The 21,629-nt window shown below is 38.5% G+C and overlaps 1 protein-coding gene across 2 annotated transcripts in view; it reads left to right on the top strand.

Moving 5' to 3' along the window:
- Nucleotides 1-21,629, top strand: part of LOC125688799 (prolyl endopeptidase) — a 94,059-nt gene that overhangs the window by 35,002 nt on the left and 37,428 nt on the right. For both annotated transcript variants that reach the window (XM_048935282.1, XM_048935283.1), the window contains exons 8-9: nt 12,752-12,943; nt 21,266-21,463. In XM_048935282.1, coding sequence (XP_048791239.1) covers nt 12,752-12,943; nt 21,266-21,463 — 390 coding nt within the window. The remainder of the gene's footprint in view (nt 1-12,751; nt 12,944-21,265; nt 21,464-21,629) is intronic.

Below are 21,629 nucleotides of genomic sequence, written 5' to 3'. Positions count from 1 at the left end.
TCATTTTGTGCCATTTCTCCAGGCTGAAAGAAGCCTCTATTAAGTGCATTCCAAAACATGGCATGGTTTTAAACTTTGTCCTATTTCTTTGCTGGTCTTCAATAGATCTCAACTATCAGCAACACAGATTCACATTATCCTTCCTTTAAAAAAAAAAAAAAACTAATAATAATCTTTTAGCCTCAAAAAGGAGATCTTGTTCAAACTACTGAGCAATGAATTTCTTTGTATCTTTTTCTGTGGAACTCAGTCTTTTTTTTTCCATCTCAGGTATCTTATCTGTCATGGCTAATGTTTACGTAACAGAGCAGTTACTCTTTTAGGGAATACGAAGTGGACTTCACTTGGTGTGTGGTAATACAAAGTAGTCAGTACAAAAATTAATCCATGAATTGCTTGTAGGTAAGAATTAAACTGTGTGTCTTACATGCTTCACTGTGCACCAGGGCTGGCGATGGAAATAGGGTAATACAATGCTGGAATTACTTTTCTAAGGAAATACTGAGGGAGACTGCAGACTCATTAATCTGATGTCTGTGCAATGTAAGCTAGTAGAAAAGTACAAGAACGTAATTAGTAGTTACCTCAATAAAAATGAGCCTGCTTCAGTTTTGGAAAGGAAAAGTTTGCCTTACAAACCAGTTGGTATTCTTTGAAGGGAATGTAGGTAAACTAATTTGTACAGTCATGTTGGATTTCTGAAAGGCTTAAAACTGAGTATGTCACCAAAAAATTATTCTTTCCAGTGTGAGCACAGCATAGAGATATACACCATTGTGTATTTTTCTTTGCTGATGTTGTCTTTTGAGATGAAATTGTTTTCGCTCCATACTTTGTCTTCAGCTCAGCTTCTTTGCTTAGGTGCTATATGTATTTTAAGTCTAAAACTGAAAATTGGAATTTTAAGTACTTGAGGAAAATGTTAGTTGTGGAAATTTGCTGGGTCTTCTGTCAGCTCTGCTGTACATTTAGTACAGCGCTGTAGATGTCAGCTAGTCCAAAAAAATTACTTCCACGTGGAGGGAACCTCTGGTTTAACTCTCGTCTTTTTTATGAAATACTGTTTGTCCAATATTTGCTATTTCATTATTACTTTAGTAATTATCACTTAATACATTTCATTAGCTTTCTATACAGCTTGAATTGTGGCTCCTTCTTGCATGTACTCTTTAAATTGTGAATGAAAAATGATGTAATTAAAGACTTTATGCAAGCATGACATTAGTTCTGCTGTAGTGAGAACAGCTGTCTTCTATATTCATTGATTCTTTACATATTTCAAGTGTCTGGGGACCAGTGGAAGTCAGGTTGCACTGTGTAGGATAGAAAATAGTCTTGAATCTAAGTGGAGATTACATCTAAGAAATGAGAGTAGACTGTTTCCCCTTTTCTATATAGGAATACATGTGACACTTTGTCAACAGCCATGGGTTAATTGAATTTACAGTGTGATCTTCTATAATAATCCTTGCCAGAGTGTTTTTCCTGGTAGATAACTTATGAAACAGTGCTTCTATTTCCTTCCACTAATATTAAAGGAAGCATCTTTTCTGCGTCTCATGTTAGATAAAATGTTCTTCATGCTTCCCTTCCCTCCTTCACAGTATTCATACTGTGTATAGGATGAATCATTTTGCTCTTCAAATATTCAGTTGGTTTGCTAAGATTTTAACTGGGCCATTGTGAGCATTTGTGTTAAGAATGGGCCTTTCTAAACTAGAAAATCACTGCACAGCTTCTGACAAATTTGTAGCTATTCTTTAATGAGTATTGGGATTCTTGTTGGTTTTGTTTCTCTGTTTGTTGGCTACTGAACCTACTAGTATAATTTAATTTTGTTTCGAGATTCAGTAGCAGAGGTGCAACAACCATATGTTGTGTCAGTAAGGATAGCACTGTGGGTTCATGTCCAGGAGTCTGTCTCTCATTCAAGACATCAGAATTCCCTACTTTTCTTGCGGAGCTGAACATAAATGTCTCAAACATTGATTTATACAAAATTTTTTAAAACTATCTACTGCAGTATATTTATTAAGAAAAGAAATAAAAGTAGCACAATTGCCCAGTAATTCAGTATTGTAAGGCACAATTTTTTAGTAGCTGTTCTATTAAACTTGTCTTCTACAGTACTGGCAGTGCTCTGGAGTTTGCTTGTGTGTTGAACCAATCAAACAAAAGAAACTTCTCATTAATCACCTTACTTACCTGTTGTACTCAATATACCTGAAAATGCATCATACTAAGCAAACAGTTGAATACATAGCAATCAAGCATTTATATATTAGAAAACCGTGCTGTACAAGTTTGGTTTTTTAAAAGATAACTTTTTTCTCCTAACATGTTTCTTATTTTTCCTGTGTCTGGCAATAACTTTTTCCTTCTCTCCATAGATTGTTTTTTTGATTACGTTGTCAGCCTTGACTATTTATTCTTCTGAATCTTGTTTGGTGCAGGGACAAGGGAAGTTAGCACAAATATGTAGGCGTGTGAAGGGGAGTAAGTGAAAGCTCTTTAATCAACCTTGGATAAAATCTTAAACCAATATGACACAGCCAATTGGTCTTTTTGAAGTTCTTAGTACTGACCTTTTCCTTTTTGTGTTATAGCAGTGCCCAAGAAGCCTAATAGAGAATTGAGATCCTCTTGTTACAGGTACAATAGAGCTGATTTATTAATCGCCACCACAGAGCTCTGAACAGACCCCACTCTTTTCTTCCTGGGGGAGCTGCATCATGAGAACAGAGCAAGAAAAGAGGGGCACAAAGCAGGTTGGGGTGTAGAAGAGAGACCTTTCTTACATCCTCAAAGGATGCATCAACTCTGAAAGACTGCTGTGGGTTTTGTAAAGCAGAAAACTTAGAAGACTTAGAGTAACAGCCAGTTGAAAAACACAGGCTACAGCCTAGGTTGTTGATTGGAAGAGATTTTCCTGTGAACGCAGGTTTGCAGATGTTGAAGATGTGGGGAGCTTGGAGAGAGGATGGTGATGGAAGTTCTTACATTTGGGTATTTGGGAGCAGAGACTTTGATAGTTTATCTGAGAATCAGAGAATCGTAGAATTGCTCAGATTGGAAAAGACCTCAAAAATCATCAAGTACAATTACAACCTAACTATACTACTCTAACAACCCTCTACTAAATTGTGTCCCTGAGTACCACATCCAAACAGTTTTTAAACACAACCAGGGATGGTGACTCAATCATCTCCTGTGGGGAGCCTATTCCAGTGCTTAACAACCCTTTCTGTAAAGAAGTTTTCCCTGATATCCAAATTAAATCTTCCTTGGTGCAATTTGAGGCCATTTCTCCCCTTGTCATGTCACCAGTGAGAAGAGACCAACCCCACTGCTGCTGCACCACCTTTTCAGGTATTGGAAGAGGGCAGTAAGGTCCCCCCTCAGCCTCCTCTTTCCCAGACTAAACAGCCCTGGCTCCTTTAGTTGCTCCTTGTAGGGCGTATTCTCCAAGCCCTTCACCAGCCTTGTCGCCCTTCTTTGGACCTGCTCCAGCAACTCAGTGTCCTTTCTGTACTGAAGTGCCCAAAACTGAACACAGTAGTCAAGGTGAGGCCTCACCAGGGACGAGTACAGGGGCAGGATTACTTCCCTAGTTCTTCTCACCACACCATTCCTGATACAAGCCAGGATGCCGTTGGCCTTCTTGGCCATCTGGGCATGCTGCAGGCTCATATTCAGCCGACTGTCCATCAGTACATGAAGTCCCTCTCCATCAGGCAGTTTTCCAGCTACTCCTCCTGGAGTCTGTAGGGTTGCCTGGGGTTGTTGTGACCAAAGTGTGGGACCCAACATTTGGTCCTATTGGAACTCATACTGTTAACCTTGGCCCGTTAATCCAGTCTATCCAGGTCCTTCTGTAGTGCCTTTCTCCCTTCTGGCAGATCAACACTCCCTCCTAACTTGGTGCTGTCTGCAGACTTAGTGAGGGTGCACTCAATCCCCTTCCAGATCATTCATAAAGATGTTAAATAGAAGTAGCCCCAGTATCCAGCCCTGGGGGACCACTTGTGACCAGCTGCCAACTGGATTTAACTCCATTGACCACAACTCTTTGGGCATGACCATCCAGCCAATGTTTCACCCATCAGAGCATACACCCATCCAAATAATGGGCAGCCAGTTTCTCCACAAAGTTGTTGTGGGGGAAACTGTCAAAGGCTTAACTGATGTCCAGGTAGACCACATCGACAGCCTTACCTTTATCCACTAAGTGAGTCGCCTTGTCATAGAACAAAAGGGTCTTCCATTGATAAACCCATGCTGACTGGGCCTGATGCCCTCATTGACCTTAAATTGATCCATGATGGCTCCCAAAGAAGAGTGAGAGGTAGATGAAGCACACAAAGGAGATAATCTTGCCTGAAATGTTGAAGAACTGTTAGATTAAAAGAGGCTACGCAAACTGAGCAGAGACCAAAGTTCAGTATTTGCTGGTTGCAAAGTTGTCAACTGGAACTGCTACTAGGCTGGTATGAGAAGCAAAGCAGGTTGCAAGAAGGACTTGAAAAGCAGTGTTATCGGCTGTGAGAGTTTCTTTATTCTGTGTTTTTGTTTAGAAGAGCATTGTGTTTTTCCTAGACAAACTGAAGAAATGTGCTCTATGGGCAGGCAGAAAAGCAAATACGATGTTTGTCAACTTCTGTTGATATTAGATGTATATGATCTTTTTGTACTTTTGTTTAGTCTTGCAGCTTATAAGGTCGTCTCTAAAATAGATAAATAAACAGCAAAGAACAGTGCTATATACAGTAACATCAAAGGGATGAGTCAGTATATTCTATATAGGCTGAAAATGTAGATCAAATCCCTTGTGGTGAAAATGGACAAGAGAAAGGATAGTGAGAGGACAATAGACATCAGCTAGAAGGCTGAGTGTAGCAGGTGAAGAAAGACTTTTCTGTGTTTTAAGAAACTTTAAAATAATAATAATTTAAATAATAAATATTTAAATAAATAAACACTTCAAAAATCTGTATTGAAACAAAGCCTTCCTGTCCTAGTTCCCTAGCAAATAGGGAAAAAAAAATCAGCTCAATCTTGTAAAAACATGTGGAAGCCTTAACTAAATTGTGTTTGCTTTAAGAAAACAGTTTCATATCCTATAAATAGTAATTCTCAACAGTTTTCTCTTGTTGTAGATGTTCTTAATTCAAGGGGATTCATTAGCAGTAAGGTTAAATGGGTTACCATTTGAATAAAGAGATCTAATGTCTAGCTGGACATTGCATTTATAAAGAGTACTTGCAATCAGGTCATTTTTTAGACTGTGTATGTTAAAGTGTGGTGTGAGAGATCACTGTTGGTTCCATTTTCTCTATTGCTCTGTTTTGCTGCAGTAGGACATGAAATAGAAAATAGAATAAAATAGAAGCCTTGAAACTGATGAATCTCTGCTCGTAAAAGTGCTTGATTTCTTTCTTTTGGGCTAGTCTTATCTATCTTTACATGTCTGAACTTTTTAACCCAGAAACAAAGATTGCCTCCTTCCATTCTTTTTTTTTTTTTTTAGTTCAAAATATATTGCATTACAGTGAGTAGCCATCATCCACAGGATAAGTTGTACTGGGAGCTCTCTTTACAAATGTGACAAAGGTTCATTCCTTCCAGGGAAACCTTAGTATCTCCTCTCCTTCAGACATTCATAAATGAAATCTGATCCTATGAGGTTCAGATATTAATTTCAAACATAGTCCAAGTTTCTTGAGAATCTGCTTTACCTTTGGAGACCAGAGTGACACACTTAATTAAAGATTTGTTGCTGTGAAGAAGAAGGGGGGGGGGGGAGAAGAGTTATGAGAAGAGTTATTTTTTGTAGCTGCCTTGGTCTGAGTGAAATCTTAAAAGCAAGCTGTATATTGCATGATTCAAAATGCAGGTAGTTTTTGATGCACATGTAGATGATGCCAGTGAAGGGCTGCATGCTGCCCTGGATATGTTATCATACTACTAGGGCCATGAAGCTGTCTTCTAATTTGAACCACAGTGCCTACTGTGAGAATATCTATCATGTGTTGAATGTAAAGATTACTGTGGATTAGTACCATGATATAAATTCTGGAGTAAATGCTCAGTTTTCAAAATCTCTTCTTATAAAGAATATTTGAAACTTGGAAGTCTCTGAGTACATGGATTTCCAGGTTTGAAAAATCTCTAAAATAAAAGCCTGATGAATCTAATTTGCTGATATTCTGCAGTAAGACTGCTTCTGCATGAAAGTTCAGACACTTTTTATATGGTGACTTGCTGAGCCTGTGCAATTAAACTGTTGGCTGGTTTGAGTGGAAGCTGTGAAAATTAAAAGATAATTTCATCTGCCAGTCAATATAATTACTTTTGCAAGGAACATGCTACCACTTTTTTGGTTGATTTGGTTTGGTTTTTGTTAGTATGTTGGACACTAGAAAAGGATGTTGGCTATATAAACTAGCATTCTAAACATTCTATGGCTTTCGTCTTCACAAGTGTCTTCTCTGGTGACAAAATAGTGTGACATTTTACAGTAGGATGTAACTTTTCATATTACTTTTTTAATTGAACTTTCTTTGGTACCCACTGTAGCAAGTTCAGAAGTTGAGGTAACAAGGAAACTTTTGATGCTTAAAACATCAAAAGTAATATCACGTATTTTCTTAAGAATACTTTTTTGCATCCAACTGAAACTACGGAGTGTAAGATGAAGTATAATTAAATGGCGATTAGTATTTTATAGCTTTACCTGATCACTCTGACTGCTGGAATACATGAAAAAGGTTGAGTAAGAGTTCTTCTTGCTCTTAACTTTTCTCCCGACATCAGATGAAAAACTGCCACTAGCTGATAAGTAAAAACCCTGTCTCTCCAGCCAGCATAGTGAGGCGGTTATTTGCCACAAATGGAATGTTTGGCCTTTCCATGAACCATGAAATACGGAAGGAATTACTGAGAACATTAGCAAGCTGATGAAGAGTGATTCTCTAGCACTCTGTCTTTCTCAAAGAGGGCTGATGGCAGGCTCTCTGTGATCATTCTTGCTGTTATAATCACAGTTTGTTCAAATTAGCTTTTCTTTCCCCTATAGTTTTCATCAGTCAGCCACAAAGCTGCTTCATCACGGAGAGCCCTCAGCAGACCATTGAATGTTTTGCAGTGTCCTGCTGAGGACTGAATCTGTGCTGCTTACTGATTTGATTTTCTTTTTGATCTCATTGATCTGAAAATTTTCTTTGAAAATCTGTACACTTTGTTATTTTTGCTCTAATTATTGCTGAAGAAGGGTCAGCTCTATGGGATTATGTTTTTCTGCTATGTGGCACAGCTTTTACTCACAGTTAAGTGAAGGTTATAAATCCTGTTCCTACAGTTGCAATTGTAATGCAATTATTTGATGGTGGATAGTTCTCTAGCAAAACATGTGTGCCAAACTGTTTATAGCTCTTAAGCAATGCACTTCAGTGGAAGGACTGGCAGGAACAAGGATTAAGTTATAGCAACATATAGAAAATTATCAACAACTTTAACCTCATGCTTTTCCAACATGTGTTGCATTGCATACTTATGTGAATTAAACTTTGAGTCTTCAGTGATTTTGGTGCTGAGGGTAAGGCAGCCTGGACTGAAAGCACTTCTTAGTGGATCACCTCTGAGATATATTCTCAACAGATTGCTAGTAAAACCTGCAAGTCTTAATAAAGATCTTGTTCTTCACTTCTTCCTGCCTTCCCTTCGTTTAAGGAAGAATGAATTGTGTGCACCACCTCTGGCCTTGTCTTCTTGGAATTAGAGACTTTTCTTTCTTAGTGCTTAGTTACTGAGTTTTATCTATCCAAACATAAAAAATTAAGAAGAATTTTTTTATTTTTGCAAGTGCATTATTTTTTCAATTCATTTTCTGTCTGTGACCATTCTTAGTTACAGAGTTAGACAAGTTAGTGCTTTTGGAGTGCTTTTTTTACTTCATAACTTAAAGATGTATTGTTTCTGTTACTGGAATGCTGTTTGAGTTTGAGACTGAAACAAGGAATCCTTCACCTGCCTTTAGATCAGGGTAAGCAGCCTTCCACTTATTGGCCTTGGTGACCATTTGTCAAAGTATTTAAAGGGTGAGGAGAAACTGTTTAGACAACTAGATGCATGTATGTGTTTGCCTTTGGTCATGGATTTAATCAGCAAGTTAATGCCCATCCAGCCATACAATGGAAGGTGTGCATGTGTCTTCCACTATTTGCTAAGAATGAGTGTGTTGTACACATAACCAGTGTACAGAGATCTGACTGCAGTCTGTGGCCCATAGCAGGTCCATCATCCTTGCTCTGATGGAAGATCTGGGCACTGCAGCTCCAATTAAGGTATTTTCATAAGTTATTTTGCATGAAGACTTTTTAGATTTCATCATGCTTCCTATCTGTTCCGAATGGTTGTTCCTGTGTCTTGTCTAGCTCCTGTAAAGACTGTGAACCACTCCTGTAGAGTACTCCCCAGTTGCCTTGTCTTAGAAAAGTTGTGTAGTTCATCTCTCTATTTCCATAGCTTTATACCCTTCACTAAGACATACAAGTTTTGGTTTGTTTTTGTTTGTTTGTTTACAGCTGCTTGTTCACTAGTATCTTCACAGACTTTCTGAGTTTCCCTGGGGATTGGAATTTGTGACACAGTGTTGAGAGAAAGGACTTGGGAGGTCTTGTGTTATCCCATCTATTCTTGTGTATTCTTTGTTTTCCTTCTAGTGGTGGTTATCATGTGGGTCCTCCATGGTCAAGCATGCTTTCCTATCTGTACTACATGCTTGACTGCTCTTTTGGTTACCTCTGATTGCTGGAACATCCTCTTCTGTTGATGATGCTTATGATAACAGCTCTCAACCTTACTCATTCAGCTGCTGTAAGACCTGCTCTGTTACACGTGTATAGAGAATGTTCTGTAAGGAAATGAACACTGCTTAAGGCCCACAGTATATAGTTCACCTTAATTTTAAATGTTTGATCTGTTACTGTAGAATCTTCCTAAATTCATGCCAAGTGAAGGCTGCATGCAGAATACCTTCCATAGTACTCAGTAGCTACCCATATAAACAAAAGACACTTGAAGAAACAGAAGAGTTGCACGTAATCTGGTTACACTGAGCTTAAATCTAAATGTATGTCTCCCCATCAAGACAGACCTGTAGATGCATTCCTGACACAGAAAGACAGAATCTTCGCGTTTCAAATTATGTTCCTTTAAACAAGCTTCCCTCCTGGTGTAATGTGCTATTTTCAACAAAAATCTGCTTTGTCTGTTCCCCTTGGTGCTTTGGGTACTGGAGAGACCAGTTTGAGACAGACAGCTCCTTTGTCTGGCTCTACCTGTGTTTTCATGCCCACAGGTAACCTAGAGCTGGCCCCTCACTTTAAGTCAGTCAGCATCTCCTATCTCAACCTGTGATTAGTTGATGACCCTTGCTAATCTGTCAGGGAAAGAAAAATCCTGTAAAACAGATGAACATTCTTCTAGGTAAACTACTTTAATCTGCTATACTGTTCACTCAAGCAAATGCCAAACCAAGCATGAAAGTGGAGGCCTGCTGCTGGAGGAGGGAGATAAAGGAGTGTGCAGTTTTGGTTCAGTCAAGCTTCTCCCATGGCTCATTAATCATGAAAAATGTTCCTCCTCTTCTGCCTCTCTTTGCTGCTGCCTTGTACATACTGGTGCTCCCCTGTCATAGCAGTGTGCTTGGTCAGGCAACAAAAGAGAAAACCTTATTTTGCAGCACTTCTAAGGCAGATAAGCAAAACGAAAAAGTAGGCTAGGAAAAGCAGGGTGAAGAGCAACTCTTGAAGAGGTGCTGAATCAACCCAGCACCATGGTCATGCTGCTCCATACTGGCATGGCTGCAAGGGCTGCCCCTCTACTTGGAGACACGGGTATCAGCAGCAAGGAGGGGTTCAGCCACGTAACAGATTCCCCCACCCCTAGTCAGCCTTATTGGAGCCCAGGGAAGTGGGTTGGCCAATTTTTGTTCTTAGCCCAAAGGAAAAAGCAAAACAGAGCGATATAAGGCAATGCTGGGGCATTCTTTTCAGTTGCAAACTATGTCTGAGTCAGCTGCAGTCCACAATACAAATGCACTTTCTATGGCTGGGTTTCTTCCTCTCACTGAAAAACTGCAGCAAGTAGTAGTAGCAAACGTAGCTGAGGTAATTGTCCCTTTCAGCTGCTTGTAGTTGCCTTGTTACTGGCTCTTAACTCAGGCCAGATATTGATGTAATTAACCACTTCAGTGAGGCAATGGTTTAGAGGTAATTCATCTGCAGTATTTGTCTTCAAAGGACTGTATAATATACACTTTAACAAGACGAATGCTCTTGATTTTATTTTTATTTCTTATTTTTTGTAATAACAACTTCGTGTATCTCGTAGAGTATTGGCTCTCTCACTGTGTACTGACTGTTCTTTTGGGACTGGATAAATGAGTTGCAAGACAGCAGTATAAATCGTTAATGTAATGATATTGTGCTTTTTCTCCACTGAATACTATTTTTTCTTTTGACTGTGCAGTTCACAGTTACTGTGTGCATTTACCATAAAAAAAGAGTTTTTTTCAACAGTCTTGGGATTCCTTTTTATGAAGTCTTGTTCTTCCTTAGGAGGATGATTTCATTCTGTTACATACTAAAATACAAACGTGCCACTATTTTTATAGTGTTATACTGCAATCAAATTTTTATCTTGTGAAACTGTTATGTGTGTGAATTGATATCTTACAACAGTTTCACTGGTGTATATTAGAGTTAAATGTAGGATAGATTTTCTGCTTTTAGTGGACTTTAAAGCAAGCTTTTTTTTCCATAGAACTTCAGGAAGCACTTAGCAAGGTTTTTCTTCAGCATGAAATCTCTTGAGAAAAATGAAAGTTTGGGCCCCAGTGAAAAATAAAGATTTCACTTGCAATATGTTCTCTCAAATACTAAGTTGACAAGATTATCTACAAAGTTTATATTACAGTAGTATAAAAAGTAAAGTTTAATTGACTAATCTCTCACTTTGTTAGGGCAGTTTTCCTTAAACTATATTGGCAATTAAGTGAGTGATATGAGCTTTATGAACATACTAGAACTGAGTGCTCTTTATGTATTTAATGAGTTTAAAATGCCATGTCACTCTTCCTCAGTTATCTTTTTTTGAACTTATAGCTCAGCTATGACCTAACTCTATTATCCTAACCAACTATTAATATTGTTGTGCTGATTTATGGAAAGAAATATTGTATTATGGACTTACATGAACATGCTTATGCACAGTTTGGGTCCTTGTCTTTATGTAGAAACAACCTTTAGTTTTGAGGATGAAGTAGAAAATGGACAATTGTAATTTACAAACAGAAAAGTTTCAATTTCTCTCATCAGTAAGGACTCTTACTTATTGCATGCCTATAATAGTATGCTTGGTTGATAGGTTGAGTTGCAGATGTAACAAGCATATTGATCTCATCTAATGTATTCTTCTCTTTCTTTTCACTGGCCTCTTAATCTGTTACAAAAAAAAGTAAGGTGTGAGAAAATAGCAGATTATTTCTGTCCCAACTCCAGGTTATTCAATATTAAGACTGTGGTAGGGAGTTAATAAATTGAGGCAGTTCATGGTCAAGAGTGCTGTACTTCTATTATTGGATGTGGTATTCTAGAAGGTTGATAGGGAAAGTACAATATCATTCTTGATAAACATAATTTAGCTAACCATGTGTAGTCCTTCTGGTGGTGGTGACAAGCTTCTGTAGAATAACATCCAAGAACGTTGTCTGTGAGTTGACAGGGAAATGCTTTATATTAAAATGTATTGTACTAATTCAAATAGCATCATTTCTTTTCTGTGGTAAACTTTGCTTTCAAGGTATATGGAAAACTTCACATTTTAAGAAGAGATCAAATCTTCTGCAGAAAGAAAAGAAAGGACTTCTATAGCTGAACACTAACACTCAGCAACTTTGCTGTAGAAGACACCAGAAGGCTGTACTGCCATTCAGTGAGATCTGGACAGGTTCCAGAACAGACAGGGAGCTTCTAGAGAGAGTCCAGTGGAGGGCCACAAAGATGGTGATGGGCCTGAAGCATCTCCCTCATGAGAAAAAGCTGAGAGACATGGGGCTGTTCAGCCAGGAGAAGAGAAGACTGAGGGGCATTTTTTCAAATGTTTTTCACTTCTAAATATTTAAAAGAATAGTATCAAGTAGATGGGGCCCACCCCTTTACAGTGGTGTCCAGAGACAGAAGAAGAGGCAGTGGGGACAAACTGCAACACAAGAAGTTCCATATGAACAGGAGGAAAAACTTTACTTTGAGAGTGACTGAGTATTGGAACAGGCTGCCCAGAAAGGTTATGAAGTCTTCTCCTCTGGAGACACTGAAGAACCTGTCTGGATGCTTTCTTGTGTAACCTAGGGAACCTACTTTATCAGGTAGAACTAGAGGATCTTTAGAGGTGCCTTCCAACTCCTACAGTTATGTGATTCTCTGGTAGTTCTGGCAGTATTCTTGATGAATTTAGTTAGAAATTCCTCGACGTGTCCATGATCTGGGATTTTTCCACTGCAGCCTATTAAGCTGGTTAATTATTCATACATATTAAGCCCCTCCAATAGCATTACCCCTTTTGATTGCTTTTGTTACCGGAGAAAGAACCTACAGTAATTGTGGTAATTGTGAGGAAGCTCTTGCTCTTGGGTGTAAGGAAGCTTTATTTCAGAAGTTGAGGAATTCACTTTATATGTTTGATCTTGCAGGAATTCTTCAGTGGGTGAAGCTGATAGATAACTTTGAGGCTGAGTATGAGTATGTCACCAACGAAGGAACAGTATTCACTTTCAAGACAAACCGTCATTCTCCAAATTACCAATTAATCAACATTGACTTCAGTGACCCAGAGGAATCCAAATGGAAAGTTCTCATCCCTGAGCATGAAAAAGATGTTTTAGGTAAGAATTTGTCATGTAAAAGTCTTTCTACTCTGTTTTTTTAAACTAATGCTGTCATTAAGAAAGTTGGATGATCTTGTACAGACCTTACTGTTTTACTGTGTTTAAATTTTGTTTAGGATTTCATGTGTTTGCTTGCAATTAAGTTTTGCCTAATACTTGAGAGGTCCGGATTCCATTCTCCCTTCCCCCTTCCTCCTCTCTCCCTCCCCCTCTCTATCGTCCTGTGTGGCCATAAAGGAGTCACTTAATCTGTCCTTGTTTTAATTCTGTTCTTGTAGGAAATAAGGGGAAGACATTTTCCTGCTTTGTGTTAATGTAGTAAATGCTTATTAGACAGTTGGAAATTACAGCAAGTGGGGCTTTGTAAGCAGAAAGAAGGAAAAGAACAAGCATAGTAGTAGTATAGCACACTATGAGCAGACTTGGTCAGAGATAGGAAGCAGTAGTAGAAAACCTCAACACAGTCAAAGTGCATGGAATTCTTGGAGTTTAAAAGTGACTTAAAACATAAATGTTTGTTTTTTTTCAAGGTATATTGTGATAAATTTTCTGAATTAAGGTTCAGCATTGGGAAGGTTTTTTATCCCATTTTGGGGAAAATGATACTAAAACACTGTGCTAAAATTAGTTTCAGATAATAAAGAAGAACTTCTCTTGAGCTATTTTTTTTGACATATGCTTTGTGTACATTCATGTAGTCTAATCTGCAGACTGTGCAGATTAGACGACATGATTTATCCAACTACCATAATTACAGCTATACAAAAAGATTCAACTTCTTTTTTTTTAATCTTTCTGTATGCAAATTTACTAATTTGCTGTCTGCTACTTTTCCAGTGAGGAACTGTTTCTTAGAATGAGTAAAATTCTCTGTATATGTGATGGACATATGTGTATGCTACCATATATACTTCTGTCTCTCACTAAGACAAATCTAATTGGCTGCTATTCTGATTAAGATCTCACCTTCCAAGACCTATAAGAAACCTCACTTTCTGCACTGTATCTTGCCTGATTTCTGCTGTAGCCTAGACAGGCTACACCCTCTATATGGCATAAATGGAGAATAATGAAGTGTTTATGGCATATTATTTGATATATTCTTCAGTTGACCAGAAGCTCTCTGGGCAGTCTTTGTCCCATCCATCCAATGCAACAGTGTGAGGAAAAATGAGGCGTCTATGGAGCATGTCCAGGACTGCAGTGATGTTGCCAAACAACTGGAGTCTGAGTTTTGCAAGATTTTGGGTAAACACAGAAGTAGTGAGCAGGGCTTAGCGAGACACAAAACTTTTTCTCAAGATTACAAACTCTTTAAATCATGAACAGTCTAGATTTTAAATGAAGTACATTTCCAGTTCTAGACAGTGAATAAATGTTGCACGCAAGTTAAAAAACTGCTTCCAAGTTTGATTTTTGATTGCAAGCAAATTTGCTGACTGTCCATGAAGCCATATGTAGATTACGAGGGGCAGTATTTTATAGAAGGGGATCAAGCTGAAGAATTGACTTACAGAAAACAAGTGTTGAAATAGAATGGGATAGAGGCATGTGATTGGCATAAAATACATTTAACAGACGTGGGTTTACCTGCACTGTGATCTGGGCAGCCTAGAGGCGTTGTGCAATGTCTGTGTAGGCACTAGATAGATATCCCTTCCTAGCAAACATAAAGCCACATCTGTTCTTCACTGCACCATGTCACATAGCTCAGTTCCATTTTGTTTTCATTCTAAAGGAAAGTCATACTGAGTTCATGTTTGTGCGTGTGTTAAAAAACAGTATAATGCATGCAGCATTCCTCTAATGGATGATGTGCGACAGTCTTGACTATATAAACATAACAAATGCTGCAGTTAGAGAATCAAAAGCCCAGATAAATGGGTTTGCTGGGGGCATTGGCCTTCAGACTATAAACACAGTGGGCATTCAGCTCTTACACGCTTGAAGGCAAACATAATCTGTCATATGAAACTATCACAGTCATTTTCAAGACTTTGTTGTGTATTATCAGGCTTCTGCTGGATTCGAATGTGGAGCAAGAAAAGGCAGTCACATGCTTGTTTTTTGCCAGCTTTTTGGGGTGGTGCATGATGGTATTGTGTTAAATGAGCAAATGAAAGCATCCCCACAAGAAGGTCAGTTATAAATGTATCTTAGAGTTAGCGCTACAGTAAAATAAACTTGAATTGCTCAGTTGCTTTTCTGTGGTAGACAGTTGCAAGTTAGCGTTACATGCTCAGCACCCACATAAGGGAGTTTTACCATTTTTAGGAGGTTGTAGCCCTGAATAAATTAACGCGCTTGAAGATAGCAGGCAAACCAGTCATTGTCATTTCGTTTTTTTTGTCATTCCAAGATTTGGTTTGGAAATACATAATTATAGCAGAAAGCAGTTAATAATTCATTGCCTCGTGTAAGCCTTGCAGTCTAGGGAATTTGATTTTGTGTGATCTAGAGATGACGATGTAATGAAATGCCTTCAGCAAAAGCTAGGACAGCAGTGATTCAAAGTGTAAATGAGTGTTGCTACTTGTCCACTTGAAGATATGTGAGTGAGACGGCTTACTCAAATACAATCAGTTGTGTTAGAATTTCCTTATAAATACTATAGGCAGTGGTCCTTCTGGCCACAAATGTTTCCTTGTAATTTTACTGGATGTATAAGTACTCAAATCAAAACTCTGACACAATCTGCTTTTATTTCTGTGCGTTACTTGAATTCTGTTTCAGAAAACCTTTGCCACATGCATATAGATCTTATTTATGATTAATAAATTAAGTATTAATAACAATAAAATTCTGCCACTGTCCATTGGTGGTAAAAAGAGAAATTCCACAAAGTGTCATAATGCATTCTTAAGGGACATGCTAATATGATTTAACCAAGAAACAAATATTCTTGCCTACAAGACAATATGGATGCCAATTTTACCAGATATACTTTGTTTTAATTGACTTTGACGTTTTTTAATTTTCGGAACTGTTTAGAAATAAGCTAATTTGGAAAATACAGGGAAAAAGCAATTATTGTCCCACATTGAAGCTGATCACACACCTCATTTTACAACAGGGACGTCATGGTGACTTGAAATTAATTTGGATCTCTCTGAGTTGGGGGGAAGAAATAAATAATGGCTATTTGAAAATGAAATTTCAAATGAAATGGAATGAAGAACCTGAGTACATCTTGGTGTGCAATGAAGCTCATTTCCCTCCCACTTTTGTGCTTGTTTATGAAGTGTTACTCTTGATTTTCAGGGAATCTGAAATTTAACCCTAGGGGAGATTCATGTCTAACATTGAACTTGTGGTTTAAATGACTGCATAGCTGCAAAGGGGTGTGCTGATTTCATTCAAAAGCAGCTGTGTAACCGTGACCACTGTGGTCACTAGAAACACTTGGATGGTGGTTTGTGTTGTTATAGATCTCAAAAAGTTATTAAACTATCTCATTGCCCTAAAAGTGCTCAGTACCTGTGGGTGGAGCAGGGCAACTTAAAAGTGGCAGTTGCATCCTGCCATGTAGTTGGGACTGTGAGAAGAAAAATAGATCACCTGAGTAAGGAGGGCTAAGAAGTAAGAAGTATTCCTGAACGTCATAGATTAGGTAAGTGATTTTAAACAATAGAACCATATCCTTGAATGACAGAACTTAAAGGTCATCTAGTTCCAATCTTCATGCCTCAAATCTCAACCATTTAATAAGCAGGGGCAAAGCTAGCAACGTTTCTGTACCTTGCAAACATCTGCACACCTAAATTCAGAGCATGTAAAATGCTTGCCTTCCTTCTGCTAGCTTGTGCTAGAGAAAGGCAGTAATTTCTCTAATACCTCTAACCTTCTAAATCAGAAATCCTTAAGAATCTGCAGTGATAATGAACAAACATCCAGAATTATCAAGTGTCTTTGGAGATGGTTATCTTTTGGTAGCATAGTTGAAACCAGGAGAGAAAGTCTGAACTGAGATCACAAAATTATTAATCCTGAATGGCAGGGAATCTGTATGGGTGTGAACAGTCCTTCACGTTTATCTCAGCTGGCAGAAAAATTGTGCATTCCTTTACTGTGTGTTGTCTTTCAAAATACCCCTCCTCCACACTGGAGAGTTTTGCGTTCAAAGTAAAGCAAATGAAGGCTTGCATGGATGCTCTGAGGAGCAGCTGTTCTGTCTGTTACCCCAAGGAGGTACTCTGGGGGGCTGGCTGGCACACCGTCATGACAGAGAGGAAGAACTTGGCTGCAGTGCAAAGGACCAGACTGATAAGTTCCTACTGTGAGATGCGGTGTGGCTTAGCTGCCATGTTTCTTAGCGACTAAGAGCTAAGATCTGGCCAAGCTGGATGCATCCCTCGATCAGGGATGTAGAGGATGTGGTCTAGATGCATGTCCCTGATTTAAGTCTTATTCTGCTTCCCAGGGTAGGGCTTTGGTGTATCTGTTTAACTCAGTTTACCATGGAGAAGCTGTATCAATCACAGATGACTAAAGCCTACTGATTATTTCAGAAAGCATTGTTCCAGATGTTTGCAGCTTCAGAAGAGCTTTGTCCACCCCCCTGCTCTCTCATTTATGTGTTTCATACTGAGAGAATGTGGGGTATAAAATCCTTGTTGTGCTGAAGTTGGCTGGAGCTTTGCCCTTAACTTAATCATGGCAGTCTGTCACTGATGGTGTCTCAGAGGAAAGACAGATGCTGTGAGGACTTAGTTGCCCTCACATGTTTTAAAATGATTCATGGTTTATTCTGCAAGTTGCTAGTGCTTTCATTTCAAGTCTATCTTCAGCTATCTTTTAGTGGTAGTTATGGGTCCTTTTGCTTGATACCAGAATGTGTATATATTAATCTGCTGAGACACTGAACATTGATTGCCATCATATTGATGATGATCATTTGGATGACCGAAGAATCCAAAAATGACCCAAATCTATTTCCTAGCTAAAGTTTTCACAGCCCATTGACACATTCTTATTTGTTGAGTGGATGTATGAGCATATTGTATAGAAAGTAACTTGTCAGTTTCTTTTTATGACTACGTAGTCATCAAGATGGATATTTTCATTTTCAGAGAGAAATGGAAAGTACCAAGGATGCTCCTTCCTGCCTGCTTTTAGCACTGACCAGTGTTTCCATCCATCTCTGATGCCTAAGCCAAAGGATCAGGTTGGAAAAGGCAACCTCCTACTAGTTTATTGTTCAGTATGTGAATCTGTAGCGAAACTGAACAGGGCAGTCAAAATAGTTAGGTGATCTACATCCTACAGTTGTTTATTGCTGCCTGTGTTCTGTAAAAGTGCAGCAGTGGTGTCAGCCCGAACTTTTACACGTGTGATGCTTGTACACACGGTCTTAAAACCTTCAAGGAAGTGCAGAGGCACGTAGAGTACGTTCTGCAAAGCATGTACAAAACCAGAGCCTGACTGCTGTCACAATAAACTCAACAGTACCTGCAGTTCTCAGTGGTGAACAGGGGAGTAACTGGCTGAGCTTGCAGTCAAAAATAGCTCTTTTTAATAATTTAGCATTGTTTGCTTGTTGTATATATAAATGTTGGGTCTTGATCTTTCTTTTTTTCTGCTCTTTCAAGCTTGCTTCAATTATTTTGTTCTGTTTTGATTTGCACATATTTATGTAGGTTCCAGTACTGTAAGTTTTGGAGGCAGTTATCAAAGCACCAAAACAATTATTACAAGGATATGCTGCTGAAATCTCATAGACAATTTTAAAATTTCCCATTGTCTTCTCATCTAATACCTTCAGCTTGCTGAAAGTATCTTATTTGTAAACGAACCAGTTGATGATAAGGTTAAAAGTCCTGCTTCCTAGGCAAGTTCTTTAGTAGCAGGAAGCCAGAAGCCTTATGCCTCCTGGGCAAATTAGTCTCTTTTTTTTTTTCTTTCTTTTCTTTTTTTAATAGAAAAGAGGGATATCTAATGTAGTTTGACTTTTAATGAAAGCATCCACTAAATTGCAGTGCTTTGCTAAATGATTAGTGAGAAATTAAGGTTGATCACAATTTAATTTTTAAAATAAAGAATTCCTGAAGAGTACCCTTGCTGAAGCAAGGTTCAGCCTGGAGAAAAGAAGGCTGCAGGGTGACCTCATTGCAGCCTTTCAATACCTAAAGGGAGCCTACAGAGGGGAGGGGAATCAACTCTTTGAAAGGGTTGATATGTGTAGGACGAGGGGAAATGGTTTTAAGTTGAGGGAGGGGAGATTTAGGGTGGACATTGGGGAAATCCTTTACCCAGAGAGTGGAGAGGTGCTGGAACAGGCTGCCCAGAGGGGCTGTGGATGCCCCGTCCTTGGAGGTGTTCAAGGCCAGGTTGGACGGGGCCCTGGGCAGCCTGGTTTAGCCTTAAACGTGGAGGTTGGTGGCCCTGCATGCGGCAGGGGGGTTGGAGATTCATGATCCTTGAGGTCCCTTCCAACCCTGGCCATTCTGTGACTCTGTGATTCTGTGAAGCAGAGCTACGTGTATAATATGTTTGAAGTTGATCTGAGAGTATCTCAGTCCATTTTGTGAAACTTTGCCAGGGAATTTCAAGACTAAACAAACACATATTTGTTACAGATATTACTGAGAATACGGAGTTCACAGGAGCTCATTGTTACAGCAGGATGTTACTAGAGGGATTTAAGTCAGATTTTTTTTATTAGAGATCTGGCTATAGATGTAAATGTTGGCAGATTTGTGCAACGACAATGTAGTAAGTGCTTCAAATGACTGCATATTTTCCTTGTATGTGACCAGGAATGATTCTGTGTTTCAAAATATGTATTTATGTATAATGAAGTCACAAAGCATGTTTTGTTCTCCAGTCTTGCTTAAACTCCAGAAGTAAAATTAGATGACCATTAAATTTATAAACAGTGTTATATTGTATGCTGTTATACCAGACCATGGCTTTGTGGCTGAACTTTTGGTTTATGTTGTATTCTGGGACTTCTGTTCAAAAATTCTCAGATTTAGGCTAGAAGTTTGTGAGGGAGTTGAAAAGTCTGGAGGAAAAGGACAAAAAGAAAAATAAGAAAAAGTGATTTCAGGGGTGATGTTTGGGAAGAGGATGGAGTAGTAAAGCTTTAATGTCTTGTTTATATAACAAATTTATATGGTTCTTTCTGATCAAGCTGAAAGAAGGATAGGCTATAGTCTTGCTAGGTTCAATCTCTTGGGGATCATGACAGACCTAAACTCCATACGAAAGCAGAAGCTGTTAAAGAAGCTAAGCTGTGCAAATTAGTGAGTTCAGAAGGAGCTTGTTACCCTTAGTAGAAGGAGCACATGATATGTCTCTGAACTTCTGGCTGCTGAATGCTCAATTATGTTTTTATAAGACAGTGTTCAGTACAACTCTATGAATTCAAGTCATTTGTATTTACAGGGCTTTGAGGAAAGAGAATGAGCTGTTAAAATGTGAATAATATACTATAGAATAAGATGGAAATTATGCCAATGTTTTCTTGCTTCTGTTTTGTCTTTTGCTCCTGTGTTGGCATTTTAAATTCCCCACTTGCTGCTTTGACACTGGCAGCATGCCCCAGTCATTCCAACCTGATTTTTCTTGCTCACTTGAGTCCATCTTTTTGATTTTGCTCCAGTAGATAAGATAAGGCATTGTGTAATGTTGGCACCCTCTCCATGATTTTCATTTCCAGTCTGACTTATCAGGGGAAAAGTGGCATATGCGTGGTTGGAAGAGGACAAGAACCACAACCTCACCAATGCTACAAAGAAAACTAATTAATCATATCCATAATTCTTGTATGCCTGTTTGAGTATCCACAGTGTTCAGAACAGCTCTTTTCTTATGCTGAATAGAACTTGCTTAGAAGAATAGTCTCCTGAATAATGAGACAATAAAAACAGGATGGATGCTACCTGGGTTCTATACATACTGTGCAACTCAGAATAATACATCTCTTTGTTATTACTAGTTTAGCTTAAGTCCAAATAATAACGATTTTATTTTTGCCAGTAATACTTGTGGGAAATACATGAAAGTTAAAACAAGGTCTCAGTGGAATTTTTTTGAAATCTCTGGTATTTCAGAATAATGTTCATCTATAAGTGCCCAAAATGAGGAATAATCTTAGTTAAACGATTCATTCTACCTGTGTCTGTATAAATTAGCTTAAAGCAACGTGATCAGTGCATGTTCAAAGAATGTAATCTTGTATGTTTGGGTTCACTTTTTTGTTTCAGAAGTCAAGTGACTTACAAAATTGTAAGAGTATGGTGTATGTATTTAGGTATGTGAAAGAACTTCATTCAATTTATATATTATGTTTGTTTTTTTCTTTTCCATGCTCTTCAGAATGGGTTGCTTGTGTGAGGTCCAACTTCCTCGTTTTATGCTATCTGCATGATGTGAAGAATATCCTGCAACTTCATGATCTAGCTACTGGTACACATCTCAAGACTTTCCCATTAGAGGTTGGGAGTATTGTGGGATATAGTGGACAGAAGAAGGATAGTGAAATATTCTATCAATTTACTTCATTTTTATCTCCAGGTAAGATGTGGGGTTTTTTTTTCCCACTACATATTGTGCTTTTTCCTGGGGACTTAAATTCTCTTGTTCAGTAGCTACTAAATACATCTACAATGTGTTAACTGTGTTCCCTTCCCTGGGGAAAGGGGCTGCATGCTGCAGAATGTACCAGTTGGGAAGTCCATGT

This window comes from Lagopus muta, chromosome 2 (assembly GCF_023343835.1).
Source record: "Lagopus muta isolate bLagMut1 chromosome 2, bLagMut1 primary, whole genome shotgun sequence".
Classification (NCBI taxonomy): domain Eukaryota; kingdom Metazoa; phylum Chordata; class Aves; order Galliformes; family Phasianidae; genus Lagopus; species Lagopus muta.
This window is presented reverse-complemented; position numbering and strand designations above follow the sequence as displayed.